At 32.8% G+C, this 17,981-nt stretch overlaps 5 protein-coding genes and 1 pseudogene across 8 annotated transcripts in view; all 6 read right to left on the bottom strand.

Moving 5' to 3' along the window:
• LOC125830903 (ABC transporter A family member 2) overlaps positions 1-17,981 on the bottom strand; it is a 151,322-nt gene that overhangs the window by 108,841 nt on the left and 24,500 nt on the right. The gene's annotated exons all lie outside the window — the stretch shown is intronic.
• On the bottom strand, positions 8,023-9,040 carry LOC125830928 (putative pectinesterase/pectinesterase inhibitor 26). The gene has a single exon (XM_049510118.1). It carries the CDS (start codon positions 8,917-8,919, stop codon positions 8,191-8,193), a length of 729 nt encoding a protein of 242 aa, XP_049366075.1. The 5' UTR covers positions 8,920-9,040; the 3' UTR covers positions 8,023-8,190.
• Positions 9,134-10,021, bottom strand: LOC125830927 (uncharacterized). Its single transcript, XM_049510117.1, has one exon. The coding sequence runs from the start codon at positions 9,977-9,979 to the stop codon at positions 9,161-9,163; it is 819 nt and encodes a 272-aa protein (XP_049366074.1). The 5' UTR covers positions 9,980-10,021; the 3' UTR covers positions 9,134-9,160.
• Positions 11,641-12,525, bottom strand: LOC125830925 (pectinesterase 1-like). Its single transcript, XM_049510115.1, has one exon. The coding sequence runs from the start codon at positions 12,506-12,508 to the stop codon at positions 11,648-11,650; it is 861 nt and encodes a 286-aa protein (XP_049366072.1). The 5' UTR covers positions 12,509-12,525; the 3' UTR covers positions 11,641-11,647.
• Positions 13,436-14,303, bottom strand: LOC125830926 (uncharacterized; annotated as a pseudogene).
• Positions 13,675-17,981, bottom strand: part of LOC125830900 (serine/threonine-protein kinase ATM) — a 56,672-nt gene continuing 52,365 nt past the window's right edge. For 3 of the 4 annotated variants that reach the window (XM_049510080.1, XM_049510079.1, XM_049510082.1), the window contains 3 exons: positions 17,641-17,706; positions 16,505-16,651; positions 15,149-15,384 (listed from right to left, as the gene is read on the bottom strand). In XM_049510080.1, coding sequence (XP_049366037.1) covers positions 15,307-15,384; positions 16,505-16,651; positions 17,641-17,706 — 291 coding nt within the window. In that variant the 3' untranslated portion in view covers positions 15,149-15,306. Of the gene's footprint in view, positions 13,747-15,148; positions 15,385-16,504; positions 16,652-17,640; positions 17,707-17,981 lie in introns of those variants that run through there. The other variant, XM_049510081.1, reaches the window with a different exon arrangement.

Raw genomic sequence — 17,981 nt, 5'->3', positions numbered from 1 at the left:
AGAAAAAAAAAAAATTATTTTCTTTTAATATTTATCATTAAATAACTACATAAGATATTAAATCGTAATTAACTTTAAAATTTTAAAATATAATTAATAAAATTACTTTAGTTAATAAATCACTAATAATTTTTTTAAGAGAGGGTGCTAAGTAAAAGTGAACGAAGAGAGTAGTATAAATCCTGTGTTAAAATGACAAATTGGTAATCAAATTTGAAAACAAGTTCCAATTATGATTGCAGTCAAAAGTGATCGGACAAGGACGTCCCTTTCATCCGATGAGTAAGCAATAATTAGTAATGTATTTTGGAAACAGGGTTAATTAAAGGCTTACCGTCAAGTGATATCAATAAAAATCGTCCAATTGTCCAGTAAATGTTTTAAAATAATTGTGATCTTTTTATCAATTAGTTTTTCATTTAGACATCTCAATTAAGGACGTGACCTGTTTAACCCCTGAAGTTAGTTGAAAATGTGTCTATTTATAAACACAATATATATATATATATATATATATATATATATAATCCAGCAGAATAATGCCTTTTGATTTGTCTCCAAACCTCTAATCATAATTATCCACATCTATAAAATTGATTTCATTAATTTTGTCCTATAGAAGCAACCGTTTGATTCTCAATCTGATAAATAAAAACATTTAATGTAACATACATTGTGTCTATAATATATAATACATATAAAGATAACATAAATTCACCCTTTTTTTAGTTTTGTGTCTTTAGATAGTCCAAAGTCATTATGAGAATAGATGATAAATATATACCAAAAACATACTCATCATACAAATAAAATATTAGTTGACAAGGTGTTATCTGCAAAAGAATATATAGTCTACTTAATTTGTAAACTAGAATATAATTCTGATGTGAACTTAAATCTCAAATTTTGTAAAAATGGAGGGAGCATAGTCCCCACAACTTAAGTACTATAGAAATATAAATGTATACAGAAGAGAAGACAAGGGATCTTTCTGCTGGTGGCACACAAAATATCCTTTTTAGTAAAATAAATTTCTTAAAAATATTTTTTTTCTAGTTAAAATAGAGAAAAATAATAATCATAAATGGTATTCAATCCTGTCTATCCTCCAACTACACACCCCTTAAACCCTCAATATAATAAAATTTGGTTAGATCAAGTTTAAATTCTATTTTTAAGATACAAGTTGCAGAAATAAGGATGCTGAGACAGATGTGTGGATATATTAGAAGCAATAGAATTAAGAATTAGATATCCGAAAAAAGGTGAGAATGGTCTCTATGATGAATAAGATGAGGGAAGGTTGAGATGATTTGAGCATATGAAAAGGAGATGTATGCAGATGTCCCAATGAGGAGGTGCTAGAGGTTAGATTTAGTGAGTATAAAAAGAGGTAGAGGTAGGCCAAAAAGAGTATCGGATAGAGGTGATTAGACATGACATAGTGCAACTTCAGCTTACGAGGACATGCTCTTAAATATGAGGGTATAAAAGTCACAAATTAGTATAGAAAGTTAGCAAATAGTACCATGGTGGAGTTTTGTCTTACTTTTCGACGAATTTCTTGGTGGTGTTTGTCGCCGTATTAACCTTAATGTCTTGCTTTTGATTTCTATTATCATCTTTTGTATTTTGATTCTCACACTATTTTATAGTTGTTACATTTTCCTTCTTAGTTGCTATGTTTTCTTCATTGACATTTTTTCTTTTCATTCCTATTTTAATTTGCTTTACTCGAGCCATGGATTTTCTCGAAACAATCTTTCTACCTCTCTACGAAATAAGATTAAGGTCTGGATACACTCTATCCTTTCCAGATCACATTTATGAGATTTACAGAATATGTTATTATTATTATATATATAAATTCTCTCTTAGGATAATATTTTCTACATATCTACCAAATATTTTCCCGGTGGCAAACACACCATTAGTAACATCTTTATTAAGTACACTTACCAATTAAATGCGTGTGTGCTTACAATTTATGACTATATGAGGTCATTTGGTCCGAAGACAAATTATAATGGGATTAATTATTTTGATATTATTTTTAATTGGTTAATTATATAAAAAATAACACGCATTGCATAATTTTTGAAAATAATTTATTTGCTTATTATAAAGACCCTCTACCTTATTTAGTAGAAATTTTTTTGAGGGACTTAGAGGTATTTACATCATTTTCATTGTTTTGTCCTAGAGTAACTAATCTCGTGGTACTATTGTTCCACCTTCTAGCGGAAATAGCTTATTCCGATACAAATTACTAATTCTGATATAACATTCCAAAATTAGTAATCAAAATAATATCTTTCTGTCCAACAATACTTGTCCACTATTGATTTTGCACACTTCTTAAGAAACTATAAATAGAAGGGTTATTTTACTATATCACCCTTTGAATATAATAAATACAATGTTTTGAAAAATGTTACTATAGAGAAATAACTATAATTAATGATAAGGGTAAATGAGGAACTAACTATAAAAATTATCCATTAATTTCATAAAGTGGACAAGTATTGTAACCAAAATAGTATAATGGACAATTATTATTGGACGGAGGGAGTGCTTATAAACTTTTGTCTCATAAGACCTCCGTGTGTTTACTACTCTATTAATCTAAATTATGAAATTAATTCCATCAAGAGTTTGAACTTCTTTTAAAAGTTTAATTAGTAGACATATTTTGTCTTAATTAAGGCCAACACGATTGGCTCAAGATTAGTACAAACATTAGTTTATGTTTAGGTGGTTGGTACTGTTCTTTTCTTTAAGAGGGATGGTGTTGGTGACCTCCTAGGCTACTTTTTTTTTGTCTTTACATATAGCTTGTGTTCATAACTCAAACCTACATGGCCTTATAAAGCTAATCAAATTTTCCTCTTCAACTTATCACTTGGCTTATTCTTTCATATCATTGTAGAAAGAAGGAAGACAAGTGGAGAGATCTAGAGTTATTTAATATATAGAAAAAAACAATAATATAGTTAATTAGTAGTCATGTCTAGCAGAAGAAGATCAACTAATAATTCAAGATTCACTCAAGATGAGATTAATGATCTTGTCTTGAAATTACAATCTCTCTTGCCAAATTCCTCTTCAAGGTGCATCTCCACGGTACGTCCATTATTTATATTTTATAATGATAGTCATATGGCGGAGCTAGGTAGGGCCTGAACCCCTTTCAACTTCTTCATGTGTTTATTTTTTCATATTTGAATCTTTTTAGTGAAAATTCTGAATTAGTCACTGACATTGTGCTGCTAGGATTGATGAGCATTACTTTATTTTCTTACTTGAATTAATGCACAATATATTAAAGCAAGCAGAAATAAAAACCTACGAAGTAACAACATTAATTCTGTGAAGTAAGCCATTGGTTGAAGTGGTGATTATTACTCCCTCCGTCCTATATGTAAGTGTCACTCTAGCAAATAAAAAAAAAAGTTAATCCAAAATAAATGTCGTTTTGAAATTCAAGACAAAAATAATACTCCATCCGTCCAACAATAGTTGTCCACTATACTATTTTGGAATGTCCAATAATACTTGTCCACTTTATAAAATCAATGAGTACTTTACACTTACTTCCTAATTTACCCTTATCATTAATTATAGTAATTTTCCTATTAGATTTTGCAAGACATTGACTTTATTATATTTAAATGATGATACAGTAAAATTACTCTTCTATTTATAATTTCTTAAGAAGTGTGCAAAGTCAATAATGAATAAGTATTGTTGGACATAGGGAGTAGTAGTGATTATTTCTAACTATACCTTTATAGTATTTCTTTTTAATAGTGCTCAATTCTCAAGAAACGTCTACTAAATAGGAGTAACTTAGTAAACTGTATACCTTAAATTGACTCCTTCCATCTCAAAATAAGTATCGATTTAACTCATATCACACCCTGGTAAACAAAAAAAGAGATAAATTGACGAAGTTATGATTATTAATTAATTAAGCTCACTTTAAACGAACAGAGTTATGATACAGAATTAATGTGTTACGAAATACTCCGGAAGACTGTTGAATTGTCCCTACGTTCGTTAAGGAAATTGATGATTAATGTTATCTCATAATAATGGTTTTAGGTAATTCTCATCGAATGAATTAATTTTTTAATTTCTAGTTAGGTCTAAAAGTCCATTTTAGTTAGATTGTCTTAAATGGAGAGAACATGTTGTTTGTCAGCTAATATATATGACCTTAGACAATCTTCCTCGCATGTCTAGGCATAGTGTACGTTCCACAAAAGTACTTTTTGACTAGAGAGATTTGGCTTTAGCAACATGTTACAACCAAATAATGTCACAATTTAATCATTTTGTAGTAGTACACTTTTTAGTGTCCAACTGTTCGGACCACCTTGCATACATCCCGACTAATTAACGTCTGATCACGTACAGGCAACATCATCATCAAAGATACTAGAAGATGCATGTAATTACATCAGAAAACTACACAATGAAGTGGATGATCTAAGTGAGAAGTTATCTCAAGTACTGCCTTCTGTGGATACCAATACTGTTGATCTTATACACACTTTATTAAGTCTTCTTCAGCAGTAAAGCCCACGGATCTAAGCATCTCTTAGTGGTTGTTAAGTGTTTCTATAAGTATATAATATAATATATAATATATAATGGCTACCTAGAGTTTTTATATAATGTCTCAATTTTACTACTATATATATATATATAGTATATCTTAATAATGTACTCTTGTAATGTTATATATAGATAATATATAGTACATTATTTAAATCCTGTTTAATTAGTGTATTTGGTTGGTCCAACTGAAATGTGATTATTATATGTAAAAGTGTTTGATGATCTAATGATTGAACATGATATTTATCTACATAATTAGAAATTGAATAACAATCGTCACCAATAACAAAGAGTATTAATTAAAGTGTATCTAACATACAAAATAAATTCTACAATTAATATTTTATGAGCAGTGATGAAAATATTCAAGAACATTAGAGAGTAGAGATAAAAATATGTATATATATTAATTAATTACTGTGTATTCACTTATGCTTCCATATATAACAGCTATGCCTATGTAAAACCTAAAAATCTTGATCTATTTAGAATACAATTTTTTTTCTTATTTTTCATCCGGACTCCCGTGTCCAGAGTCTGCATTGGAGCTCCGACTAAATTCGAATTGTGCACTACAGGGTCCATTTGGGGGGGTGAGGTTCTCGACATGATTTTCTCCATACTTAGGAATAAAAAACGAAACCTCTTGCTAAGGGTGAAGTACTCTAGTACCACTACACCACAACCCTTGTATTTTGTTTGGTTGGAAATCACTTATTCCAGAATAATTAATTCTATACTTGTTCTTTTCACTACAAGAAATATGATTTTTTGTGACGATGTTTCGTTGCAACTTTGATAGAAAAGTAAAGATTGGCATTAGAAATCTTTTGTACCCCGGGAATCCAGTATGATAAGTGATAAGTGGGGAGGTAAATTGGGAAGCATTGTTGGTGATTTTAGTGGTGGATCAACAAATAATAGGGTTTTCCTACTAATTATTGCAAATACTGTTGGGCCTATCGTCACATGATGAAAGAACCGACCAACGAAAATACTTTGATCCAATATGTACTTGTAAAAAGGGGGTGGATTTGGCTTGAACATAGGCTCAACCAGAATTTGGCCAAAGTTCACATGATCCAAAACATGTCCTTTCTGTCTAGTAACTAATTAATTAGTAGCACAAGGACAATGAAAAACATGTATCTTCTGCTTTTTCTGTTTTGATACTGGGGCTCATCTAGAGGTGAGATACTTCATACTAGTTTATATATTTTCAATTTAGTTTATGCTTAACTATGATAAATTGCACTAGTTTAGTTTAAACACCATTGTTTGGTTTAATTTGAAGTTTCCCTTAGAAATTGACCAAATAGAGTGTTGTATCTCACACCTAATTGAGAACAATTGTAGTTTTAAATGGAGACTTATCAACACGAATCCAAATGAATAGGATTAAAGTGGGTACAAGAAACTGATTGAGAAACCAAAACACTATACTTGGAACACTCTGTACTGTAAATAGTTATAATTACATGTAGTGTTTTAAAAGACACTGTTGGGCCTCACTCTGGGGTAGGGCTCTAGCAAAACGCCCCGAGACTCAAGTGCGGGGGATTAGTTCTGTAAGACTTACGCCCTAAGCGTCCGATTGTACACCCTAAGCATGCCCAACGCCTAACGCTTGGGGCTCGCCTAACAAATCTTATACAAATTATGTGTTAAATTCTTTAGTTAACATTGTTAACCTTCATAATTCTTGAATAAATGAATGATAATTTATAGTTTTTTAATCTATAGAAATAAGAAAATTGAGAGTAACTCAAATAACAAGTTGTAGTATCGCATATTTACTATTTGGTAACACTGTGAGGGTGATTATATATTGTGTAACATTTCTTTTAAAAATACATAGCGAAATTTTATTTTTTTCACTTATCATTGGTCGTCATGTTTTTGTTATACTCCCCAAAATTATCATATTTTATTTAAAATTTATTTTTATTCATGATGGAGTGATGTTTCTATTATAATACTAGTAAGTTTTATTGATTAATTTTGGGAAAAAGGTCTGAAATATATCGAATTTTGACCGAAATTGTTGTAACAATACCGAACTTTGGAAAAGACCTTTTACCCTCTGCACTATTTAATAGTGTAGTTAAAAGGTATATATGTGCCCACGTGGACATCATAAGTATTGCATCATTATAAATAGTAATGTGTCCATGTGGACACATATATACCTTTTAACTACACTATTAAATAGTGCATGGGGTAAAAGGTCATCCATAAAGTTTGGTATCGTAACAACAATTTCGGCCAAAGTTAAAGTATTTTTCATACTCTTTTCCCGTTAATTTCTTTTAGGGGGATAAATGGTATAGTATGATAACAATATATCTTTAGAAATAATGATTCTTTTATTATTAGAAAGGTAAGGTATTAGATTATTTATACTTGTATAATCATGTTAGAAGTTTTATTTTCTATGAGTTTCCTTGATCATGTTTGTAATTATATTGATATATTTTTATAATTTTGTGTTATTATATTATTATACTATATATTGTAAATTAAAATGTAAAGATCTATAGGACTTACGCCTCGCCCTATGCTAAGTAAAACGCCCCACCTCACGCCCCGGCCTTTTAAAACACTGATTATGTATAATTGACATGGTAGGTGTTTGTACATGTAATTTTATTTAGTGATTTGAAGTAACGAGATAAAATTAGTGTTAAGACATGTCATTTTATCTTATCTGATGAATTTTCAAATTCTTCAAAAAGCTTGATTTGAGAATTTCATATCATAATTTCACATTTTTCAAATACAAAAAATGATCTATATGTTTATATTCCGTAAAAAAAAAATCCATCATTTTATATCTATATAATTTCTTGCTAATTGTCAAAATATTCACGGCATATGAATATGATGATATAGTAACTAATGATATTCACCAACAAACAACTCAATAAATATAGTACCTACAGTTCATGCTCAATTTTACTTTTTTTTAATTGAACTAAATAAATGGTGTACTTTTTTTAGAAAATCTTTATGACAGTGTATTATACTTTTGCTATGAACTTTTGCTTGTTTGGTAAGGTTGTATAAATAATATGAGCAAATTTGCCAGTCTTCACAACTTATGAGTTTTTTTTTATGTTAGTGACAATACAATTTAAAAATTCAATTTGCATGTCTAAACAAAATTTCAATTTATCTCATATGATTTTATATCAATCAATTTCGTCTTACATGGCCAAACTACCCCTACATCTTCACAATCTCTATATATAAATTTAAAGCAATTTTGAGGTGAATTTACTCCATCTCTCTTATTTTATATGATATATTTGATTGGATATGGAGTTTTAAATGATAAATTAAACTTAAAGTATAAGTCATAGATATAGTAAAAGTAATTCTTGCATCAAAACTTGAATATACAATCAAAGTAATTTGATGAATTTAAATTATTAAAAGTTAGGGAAAAGAAGTATGCACAAATTTACACCAGCAATAATATTGAAGACACAAACAAAGAGAAGTACAATGATACAAATTGCAGGCCAAAAAAAAAAAACGTACAAATTGTGCATATGATATGTTAACTCAATGCATAGAGATACCAAATTTTTTAAGAAGGTTAGGCATATTACTGAGAATTGCTAAGGTGTTACTCATGTACTCCTTAGCTTTCTGCACCCGCGCTTTCACTTCTCCAAGCAACGGTGATCCCATTTCATCCAGTCCTTCTAGACACGTGTCCTGATCAGTCATCGCAGCACTTACCCATGTCTGCATGTTCTTCACCTTCATCACCGTTAATGTACTCTCTCCGGTACCCACATTCAGCAACTCCGCCGATTGGTTGAGTTGACTCAGCGCGTCATCGAACAAACTGATGCAGTCCTTCAACGCCGACACGGTTCCTGGGTGATTGATCTTCGATATCAGCGTCTTTGGCAACGAAGAGATGTTTGTTAACTCTCTCACCGTCGCCTGAAGAGAGAGATTCAGGAATTGTTCCGGGTCGGGTTTTGGTGAGGTGCTGTTGAGGGAAGATATGGAGTCAAAGCATGACCCTGGATGCTGAGTCACTGCGCAGACGATTTTGAGCGAATCGGCTGAATTGGATGAAGGAGATGGTGTGTGGTCGTCGGAATTAGACGCGTGGATAAACGCGCCGACGAATACGCAGATGAGTAAAGTTAGGAAGAGGGTGAGAGAGAGGGCGATGGTGAGACGGCGCTTATGGGCGGCTCTGGGATTGGGGAAAGAAGATGGATCTTCAGAAGGGTTAACTTTGCCATAGCCTTTTACTAAGTTGATTGATTCCATAGAAATGCAATTCGGATTTGAGAGCTTTTCTGGAAAAGCTGTAAGGCGAAGACGCGACACGGTTTGAAGAGTTGATAAGAATTTGGGTAATGTTAACTGTTAGCACGTTCTACTTTTTTTTTTCTTTTTCTTTTTTTTTTCATTTTACGAGTATTTAATTTAATTTGCCGACAGACCAAAAAACAATTTGGATAATATATATAGAGAGATAAAATTATAATTTGAATAATCAGCTTATTTATCACCAAACACGTAAAAGAATACAAACCAAAAACAGCAAGAAAATAAACTGCACGCCAAAAATACACACTGTATCCACGAATTCTCGATCCGAGAAAAGTAAAGCGACGGTACTTCTCCCCGAGCTTCGAAATGGATCTGAAGTGAAAAAGTTAATGGATGGATTAAGCATCTCAGAGATGCTGTTCATATTCACCAGAATCATCAAGCAATTGTTCGCGTTTTCTGTGTCCAATCCCTTGTCTAACTTCAACGAATACAGACATCTCGCAATTTTGGGCCTTTCAGTTTGGAGCCAGTCAAGCATTTCAGATCTCATAGTCATGTTTTTCTCTTCATCGATCGCCAAATAACTGTTCAATTGACTCAGTGATTTGTTGAAATACAGATAGTTGCAGTGACTTACAGTTGACTGATCAGTAGAGGAATCGGACGATTTGAGTGAGTAACTGACTTTCTGGAGCTCGTCGATTACGGTATGAAGTGAGATGGAGAATATTTGATATGAGTTGATTTTTGTTGATCCTAATTTTTTATTTTTGTAGAGGGAATTAGACATGTAGTTAAAGCATGTCTGGTAGTACGGAGTCGGCGAGCAAATGGATTTGATTGCCTTTTCTGGGTTATTGGCAGGTAATTCAGATTCGTAATCTCGCTTAATCATCGTTAAAACAGAGATGATGGCGACGATGATGAGAATGAAAAAGATGATTAAAGTAATGAACCACTTGGGCTGCTTTCTTCTTTTTGAGTTACTTTGATCATTCAAATTAAGGCTAACTGATGCCTTTGAGATTTTGTTAACAGAATCTGAATCCATGGCAGAATTGGAATGGAAATGGATTGTTTCTGGTTAGATGAAAATATTGTGTGAAGGGGAAAAAGATAATGCTAAATTGTGAGAGGCTGAAGACTGGGTCAATTCTTCCATCATATCAAGTTTTTCCACAAAAGTCAAGCAGACACTACATAGTTGACGGACTCTTTGAGAGCCAATTACTGATTACTGATTATTAGTTGACTCTTTGTCCGGCAGGATGTTCCGAAGGTTCGAAAAATAAAAATATAATGCTTGAAATTTGAATTTAAAATTTCAAAAGTGAATCTTGAGCCTCTCAATCACTAAGAGGTTCGAAATCTCTCTATATACACACAAAATATTTTTAAAATATCTTATATATATTGTGTAATTTTTGAAAAAATGACATAAATAGTCCTTTAACTATAGAAGTAGGTCTAAAATGGTCCCTTAACTATATATTTAACGGATTTAGTCCTTTAACTATTCAAAAACTTATCAGTTTTGGTCTCTTAACTATACACTTACCGGTTTTTGTTCCTTAACTATAAATTTACCAATTTTAGTACTTTAAGTATTCAAAAACTTATCAGGTTTGATCTTTGTCCATTTTTTAATACAAATATCTTAAGTTGTTTCTCTATCCCCGCCCTTTTTTCTTCAAACTACTCTTATGAAAAGAACAATAATGTCAACGATTCAAAATAAAAAATTAACGAGGAACGAAGATATAAGTCCTAATTTTATTCAATGGAGGATAAAATTAAGCATATAATTGTTGTTAATGACTTGAATATGCTAATCAGTGTGGATTTTATTTAATTTACTCAATTTTCTTTACGTAAAATAAAATAAATAGAATAATAAAATCAAGATATTTAAAAAAATTTTAAAAATTGCAAATCTACTATTTTATAAATTTCAATTTCTGAAAAATAAACAAATTCCTTTCAATGAAATCGTTGGAGTACAAACTTTGGATTTAACGGGTAATATTTTTTTCTTTTTATAATAAAGTTTAGCATATTCAAGTAAGTAGTAGCAATAAATATGCTTCATTTTATCCTCTGTTGAATAAAATTATGACTTATATTTTCTTTCTTCGTGAATTTTATTTTAAATTGTTGAGGTTAACATTCTTCGCATAAGGTTAATTTGAAGAAAAAGTAACGGAGAGAGAGAAACAATAGAAAAAATTGCTAAAGGATTTAATTTCTCGAGACATGAATTCCGTTAATATACGCCTAAGCTATTTGTATTGAAAAATGGACAAAGACCAAACCTGATAAGTTTTTGAATACTTAAAGGACTAAAATCGGCAAGTTTATAGTTAAAGGACTAAAACCGATAAGTGTATAGTTAAGAGACCAAAACTGAGAAGTTTTTGAATAGTTAAAGGACTAAATCCATCAAGTGTATAGTTAAAGGACCATTTTGGACCTAATTCTATAGTTAAGGGACTTATGTCATTTTCTTTGTAATTTTTAATTGAAAAAGTTCGGGTAAACCCCTCGCTACTATCCACTCCTGGACATTGTTTACCATGACAACATTTTTCAGAATACTTGCTTACTATAGTAGTCTAGTTGTGAACATATTTTTACACAAGATTGCTAATTGCCCAACCAAAATGGGAAGGGAAAATGGCGAGTTTTGTAACAACAAAATACACAACTAAATGAAGATAAATCAATATACACGTAACAAGCGGCAAAAAAGAAAAATCAAGAGCAAATACCCAGAGCAAAAGAGCCAAACATTTAGCCCATATTCAAATTCCCAAAACAAAGAGCCTAATGCTGATCCAATTTTCGGGTAAAACAGGTCGAAAATGTCGTTGATTTTTTGCAATAAGCCTATGCTATTCTTCATGTTTTGCTGGGCTGCGTAGCTTTTCTCTTTTATTTCTGCTTTAACTGTTGACGGAATATCATCCAACAAATCAATGCACCTCTGTACTTGACCCATGGCCTCGCCAATCCACCGCTGTAAATCCCAAACAAGTTTATTAATCCCCAGTATTTTCTCATCTGGATCGATACCCAAACTCATTTCCGATTCATTGAGTTGCTTAAGAGAGAATTTGACCATTCCTTGGCAATTTCTCAATACCCCAACACTCTTGGTGTCAATCATATGTTCCTCTGAAATTGCTTTTTCAATTGAAGAAGCGACATTCTCAAGCTCGATCCGTGAAGCGTAAAGCGAAAGGATGAAGATCCGAGATAGGTTAATTTTATCTCTGTTTTTCGACCATAATAAGGAGGGGATTACCGCATCTGAAAGTGCAGCAATGGAGTCAAAACATGAGTCTGGATCATCACTGATGACATCACAGACGTTTCGAATAGCGTCTGTTGGGTTAAACGACAGTGATTTGGACTCTGTTTCTTGTTTAAGTATTATTGAAGCAGAGATAATTGCAGCAACTATGAGACTGAAGAGAGTTACCAGACAGATTATCAATCGTAGTTTCCTTTTGGTTCTTGAAGAGGAGTTTTCATCTTGCAGAAGGCTTTCTTTGTACTTTGTGCTAATTGATTCATCCATCTGCTCACTTTTTCCCACAGTTTTGGAAAAAATTTGAAGCTAAATTCAAAGTTTGTTGCTAAGGTCAAAACTCAAAGCCAAGAAGATGCTAAGAAAGAGGAAACATCAATTTTTTATTCTTTAATTAATCAATTTTTTGATACTCAGAATCGTTATCGTAGATAGGTGTAAACATGTATGTAACATATACTTATAATTACGAGAAGTTATGCGATATATTTTTCCCATCTCCCTTATAATAATCATTGAACTTGTATGAAGGGGAAAGAGATGGTGCTAATTGTGAGTGCCCAAGACTAGGTCAATTCTTCCATCATCACAAGTTTTTCTAACAAGTGGAGCATGAACTACTTTATCACATTGTTGATTAGTTGACTCTTCACTCTTTGAGAGCCAAGTATCTTTGAGGTGGATCCACATTGTTTACCATGCAGTGGCGAAGCCAGAAATTTCATGAAAGATATCCAAACAATTCAAAAAAAAGAAGTAATCCTATAGGGATTCAATCTCGCATACTCTGCACCTAATTGCCACCGGGCTACTTGCATTATATTATAGATTTTAAGCATTAATAAATAAATAAATGTAGACACAGATTCAAATTTGGGCACTAAGTTTTGTGCAATGCCTTGCCACTGCGCTACGAGTCTCTATTGGTTTTGAGGGTGTCCAAAATAATAGTATATATATCTAATATAAAGTAAGATTTGACCTACATAATTTTCCGACACTACTGTAACTCCACCCATGATACTAATATTTTTCACAATACTTTGTTTACTATAGTAATCTAGTCATGTGCTGTTTGCATATTTTTACACAAGAACTGAACAAGTTGTATTTTGTTCCTTTTCAATTGAAGAACACACTCTCATTTGCACTAAAAGTCTAAAATGGGAAAGGGAAATGGCAACCCAAAATACATAACAAAATGGAAATCAATATATACGTAGCAACAGGCAAAAAAGAAAAATCAAGAGCAAATACTCAAAGCAAAATAGCCAAACAGTTCGCCCATAGTCATATTCCCAAGCAAAAGAGACTAATGCTGTTCCTATTCTGGGATAAAACAGGTCCAAAATCTCATCCATATTTTGCAATATTCCTCTGCTATTCTTCATATTTTGTAGAGCTTCATAGCTTTTCCTTCTTATTTCAGCCCTAATCGTCGTCGACGGAATCTTCTCCAACAAATCATAACGTCTCTGTACTTGACCCATGGCCTCACCAATCAACAGCTGCAAATCCCAAACAACTTTATTAATCGCCAATATTTTCTCATCTGGATCGATACCCAAACTCACTTCCGATTCATTGAGTTTCTTCAGAGAGAATTCAATCATTCCTTGGCAATTCCTCAATACCCCAACAGTCTCGGGGTTAATCATGTCTACCTCTGAGATTGCTTTTTCAATTGAAGTAGCGACATTCTCAAGCTCGATTCGTGAAGCATAAAGCAAAAGGATGAAGATCTGAGATGGGTTAATTTTATCTCGAGACGGGATTTGAGCAAAGTGAAGTGTAGCAATGGTGTCGAAGCATGAGTCTGATGAGATCACAGACTGATGTAATAGCGTTCCTTGGGAAAAACGACAGTGAGTTGGACTCTGTTTGTTGTTTTAAGTATTATAGAAGCAGAAATGACAGCAACAATTATGGGAATGAAGAGAGCTAACAGACAGATAATCAATCGCAGTTTCCTTTTGCTTCTTGAAGAAGATTTTTCATCTTGCAGGAGTTTTTCCTTGTTACTCATTTGATTCAGCAGTTTTTTGGAATACTTTTTGAAGCTAAATTTGGAAGTTATAGGAGTGAAGTCCCAAGTTATTTTTATAGCCCAAGTCAAAGCCAACAAGTTGCTAAGAAGGAGAAGTCGACATTAACATTCAACACGTTATGTTCTTTTGTAATTTATTTTGTTCACAATTCGAATTGTTTAGTACATTATTTTTTGAGTAGATAGTAAAACACACACCTAATATAGCACTTTTTCCCGAGTTTCATACATATATTAACTACTATATGTTATTCCCTTTATCTGCAGAACTATCGCTCTCTTTGTATTAAAATACATAAACTTATTATAGCTTTCAATTTCTAAACACTTTTACTATTTAATCTCTAATCTTTTGTTATATTTGTCACAAAACATAATTCCTAGTTGATTGAATTTCTTTTAGGAGGATTCCTAGCCTATTATCTGACATGCACTATATCATGTTGAAGATAGGTGTGAATATTATATAATCACGAGAAATTATATCTTATGATCAGATACTTAATATAAAATAAATTACCTTACAAAGATCTCATGATATTTTGCCAATCTCCCCTGTAATAGTTATTTAACTTGTATATGTATAATGTACATGAAGAAAATGAAAATAAAAAAAAATTCCAGGGTATCTCTACTGAAAGGCAATTTTGTGGGAGGACAAATAGAGGGCAAAAAATAGAAGAAAAGAAAATTGGGTCATTGACAGGAATAAATTTGTTCTGATGATTCAGGCTGTAAAAAGAGTTGATTCTCTCTTTTTTTCTCTTTTCATACAGATATTAAAGATTAAGCTGTACATACATCGGGAAGAATCGAATTTGAAGGCTGAAACTCATAAAGATTAGAAGAAATGACAGTGTTAATGATATATTTACAGGAGTCTGTTCATTACAGTGACACTAATTACACCAATAAATAACCCTAAGATCAAAAGCACAAGATTTACACTCACAAAAGCTAAGAGGAAAAAGTAACAAAAAACCCAAAACTTTAAACGAGAGCTCTTACTGTTTGTAAGCTCTCATAGCCAAGCTCCCCATCCAGGAAACATATGACACAAACGATCAGCATCAATGGCATCGTGTATGAGTTGTTGAACCTGTGAAAAAGGGGGGCGCTTATTACCTCTTTACTTTCTCTATGCAAACATAAGTTGAGAAGGGAAATTATGCAACTTAGAAGCACTGTACCGTGTCAGCCAATTCTGCAGCAGTCTTATCTATGCTAGTCATAGAACTCTACTTCCACTTGCCTGGACTAGTACTCTTTCAATATTATTTCAAGACACTGCTATTTTTATTAACTTTTCATCTCTCTAACTTGCATTCAGGATAAGTTTAGTTTCATTACTCAAACCTTCTATCTTCCAGAAAAATAGTGAAAATAAAGGAGTCCGATCTAAACTCATAGCCATTGGAAAGAATCTGCTGATAAATTTTCCTTCTGACTGTTGAATATTTGTTTTTTATTTTTTATTTTTTATGACAAGGGAAACCCGCAGCCGCTACCCTTTAGGTGCACACAGGGTAAAATCCCCGCTCCTATACAATAGCTCACAAACCACATAGGAGAGGGAACCCGCACTAGGCAAGCCCGGTGCGACGAGCTCAACCCAGAAGACAAACCCCTTACTTTTGCTGGCAAGGGGTTTCGAACTTGAGACCTCCAACATGGAAGTCCCAAGCCCAAACCACTGGGCCACCCCGAAGGGTCTGTTGAATATTTGTTTTAGAACTGCGAAAATCTTTTTCACTGCAGTAATTTTATAAGTTGTAGTCACTCAACAAGTTAGTCCTACTATGTAAGAGTTGGATTTTATTTGTTTGTTATGCACTTCATTCTAGCTGATAGTTTGGACCATAATTATATACTTTTTCTTGTCTCATATTCTTTTCATTCTTACTATTGTGTTTATTCATTTCTGAAACCAATACTTACAGACGAGAGAAAGCAACCAAAAGTAACTAGAGTTGCCTGACCCCGAAAGCACAATTTCTGAGAAGAGTGTTAATCAAGTATAGAGTACTTATTTGTGTAGTTGGTAGTGATCGATGCCCTCAAATTTTAATTAAACAAAGAGCAATAAGACATGTCACTGACTAGCAGGAATGGAATCAATAATCAGATCAATAATTTTAGTTAGGATAGAAACCTAGGAAATGTTTATTAGTGTGTAGTGTAGTGTGTGAATTGATGCATTGTTCCAGTTTAACAGTTACCTGTCCATGAACGCTTCTCATTTCACCTTCTTCATATCCATCTAACTTTTGTTTAACACGCATCAAGGCTCTAGCAGCATCCTTGTTCCCCTCATAGTCATCTTGTTGAGAGCCTTCCAAACTGGTTTCCAGATCATCATCAGTTTCCTATCAAGCAGAAAAAAAGTTCAATAAGTCTTCATGAATGCGAAGATGAACTTTATTATACCTTCTACAGATATCAAGCAGTTCATAAATACACATATTTTAAGTATGATTTGTAAACTGAGACATGGCTACAGACTCTTCTAGTTTTAAGCTAGAAGCCAATCCTTGTCTTACTATGTAGGAGTTAGATTTTATTTGTTTGTTATGCACTTCATTCAAGGATTTGCTTCTAGCTTAAAACTAGTTACCACCTATAGACAAATGGGCTCGTACAAAACTGACTGTACTTTGGGACAGAGCCTAATGAGATCATGACTTGCTCATACTCCTAACTGTTCAATTAATTTTACACCTCTGCCGAAGGCTATTGAAAGGGGTACTTTCTTCGGCATGGGGTTGTGAGGCTCGCCCCAAGAACAAAAGAGCTATAAGGCCAAAAACAGAGCATGGAGTCCACTGGCATGCGCGCCACATACTCTCTGACAAATCACAAATCTGTTCCAAACTAAAATTTTCAAATTAGAAGTGCTATCAAGGACTAACGTTAAATGTAAGCTTTAAGAAAGTTGATTTTGCCATAGATGGGCCTCGGGCCAAACTCAATATGAAAAGATAGCTCATATGAAGATTGTCCAAAACAATTTAAGGAGACAATATTCTCTTGTACCAATGTGAGTCTAACAGAAATCATGGGAGTTAATACAGGATATTCTTCACTCATATATTCTTTCCCCTTCTCCTCTTGTCTTAGCAGCTGACATTTAGACATTTATTCATTGTAAGTGTGCCGTGTCAAATTATCAATATCCGTTCTAACACAGCAAGACTCCAGGATTGATAAATCCCATTCATTTAGGAATCACAGATGGTTTTACCTCTTTTACCTTGTGTTTTAAATGGACTTTTGACTTTCTTTTTTCCGAATGAACATGATGCTAAAATTGCAAGTGGACTTCAAAATAGGATAAAAACCTAAATCATTGACATACCTTCTGACGTTGCAAAGCCTTAAGAGGGGATAAAGCCCACTTGTATAAAGGGTCATGGATAAAGACCTGCAGCAAAGACTATAAGTAAGACTGACAGGCACAGTTTAAAACTCTTAGGCGTCATTTGGTAGAGTGTATGAGAATAATGCTGAATAGAGTGCATTAGTTATGCCGAGATTAATTCTTATGCAGTGTTTGGTTTGATGTTATTAAAAAAAAAATGAATTGCATGACTTCTATAAAAAAAAAACTGTTTACAAAAATATCCTCCATACTCTTTAGCTTTGGGAAATGGGGAATGTCTTGACAGGGATTTGAGGGATAGTTATATCACTAATCAA

The sequence above is a fragment of the Solanum verrucosum genome, unplaced genomic scaffold, assembly GCF_900185275.1.
Source record: "Solanum verrucosum unplaced genomic scaffold, falcon-dt-bn FXZP01000049.1, whole genome shotgun sequence".
NCBI lineage: Eukaryota > Viridiplantae > Streptophyta > Magnoliopsida > Solanales > Solanaceae > Solanum > Solanum verrucosum.
This window is presented reverse-complemented; position numbering and strand designations above follow the sequence as displayed.

Excerpts from the sequence above, each read along its gene's own strand:
- LOC125830928 (XM_049510118.1), bottom strand. The coding sequence starts at position 8,919 with ATGGAATCAATCAACTTAGTAAAAGGCTATGGCAAAGTTAACCCTTCT.
- LOC125830927 (XM_049510117.1), bottom strand. The coding sequence starts at position 9,979 with ATGGATTCAGATTCTGTTAACAAAATCTCAAAGGCATCAGTTAGCCTT.
- LOC125830925 (XM_049510115.1), bottom strand. The coding sequence starts at position 12,508 with ATGGATGAATCAATTAGCACAAAGTACAAAGAAAGCCTTCTGCAAGAT.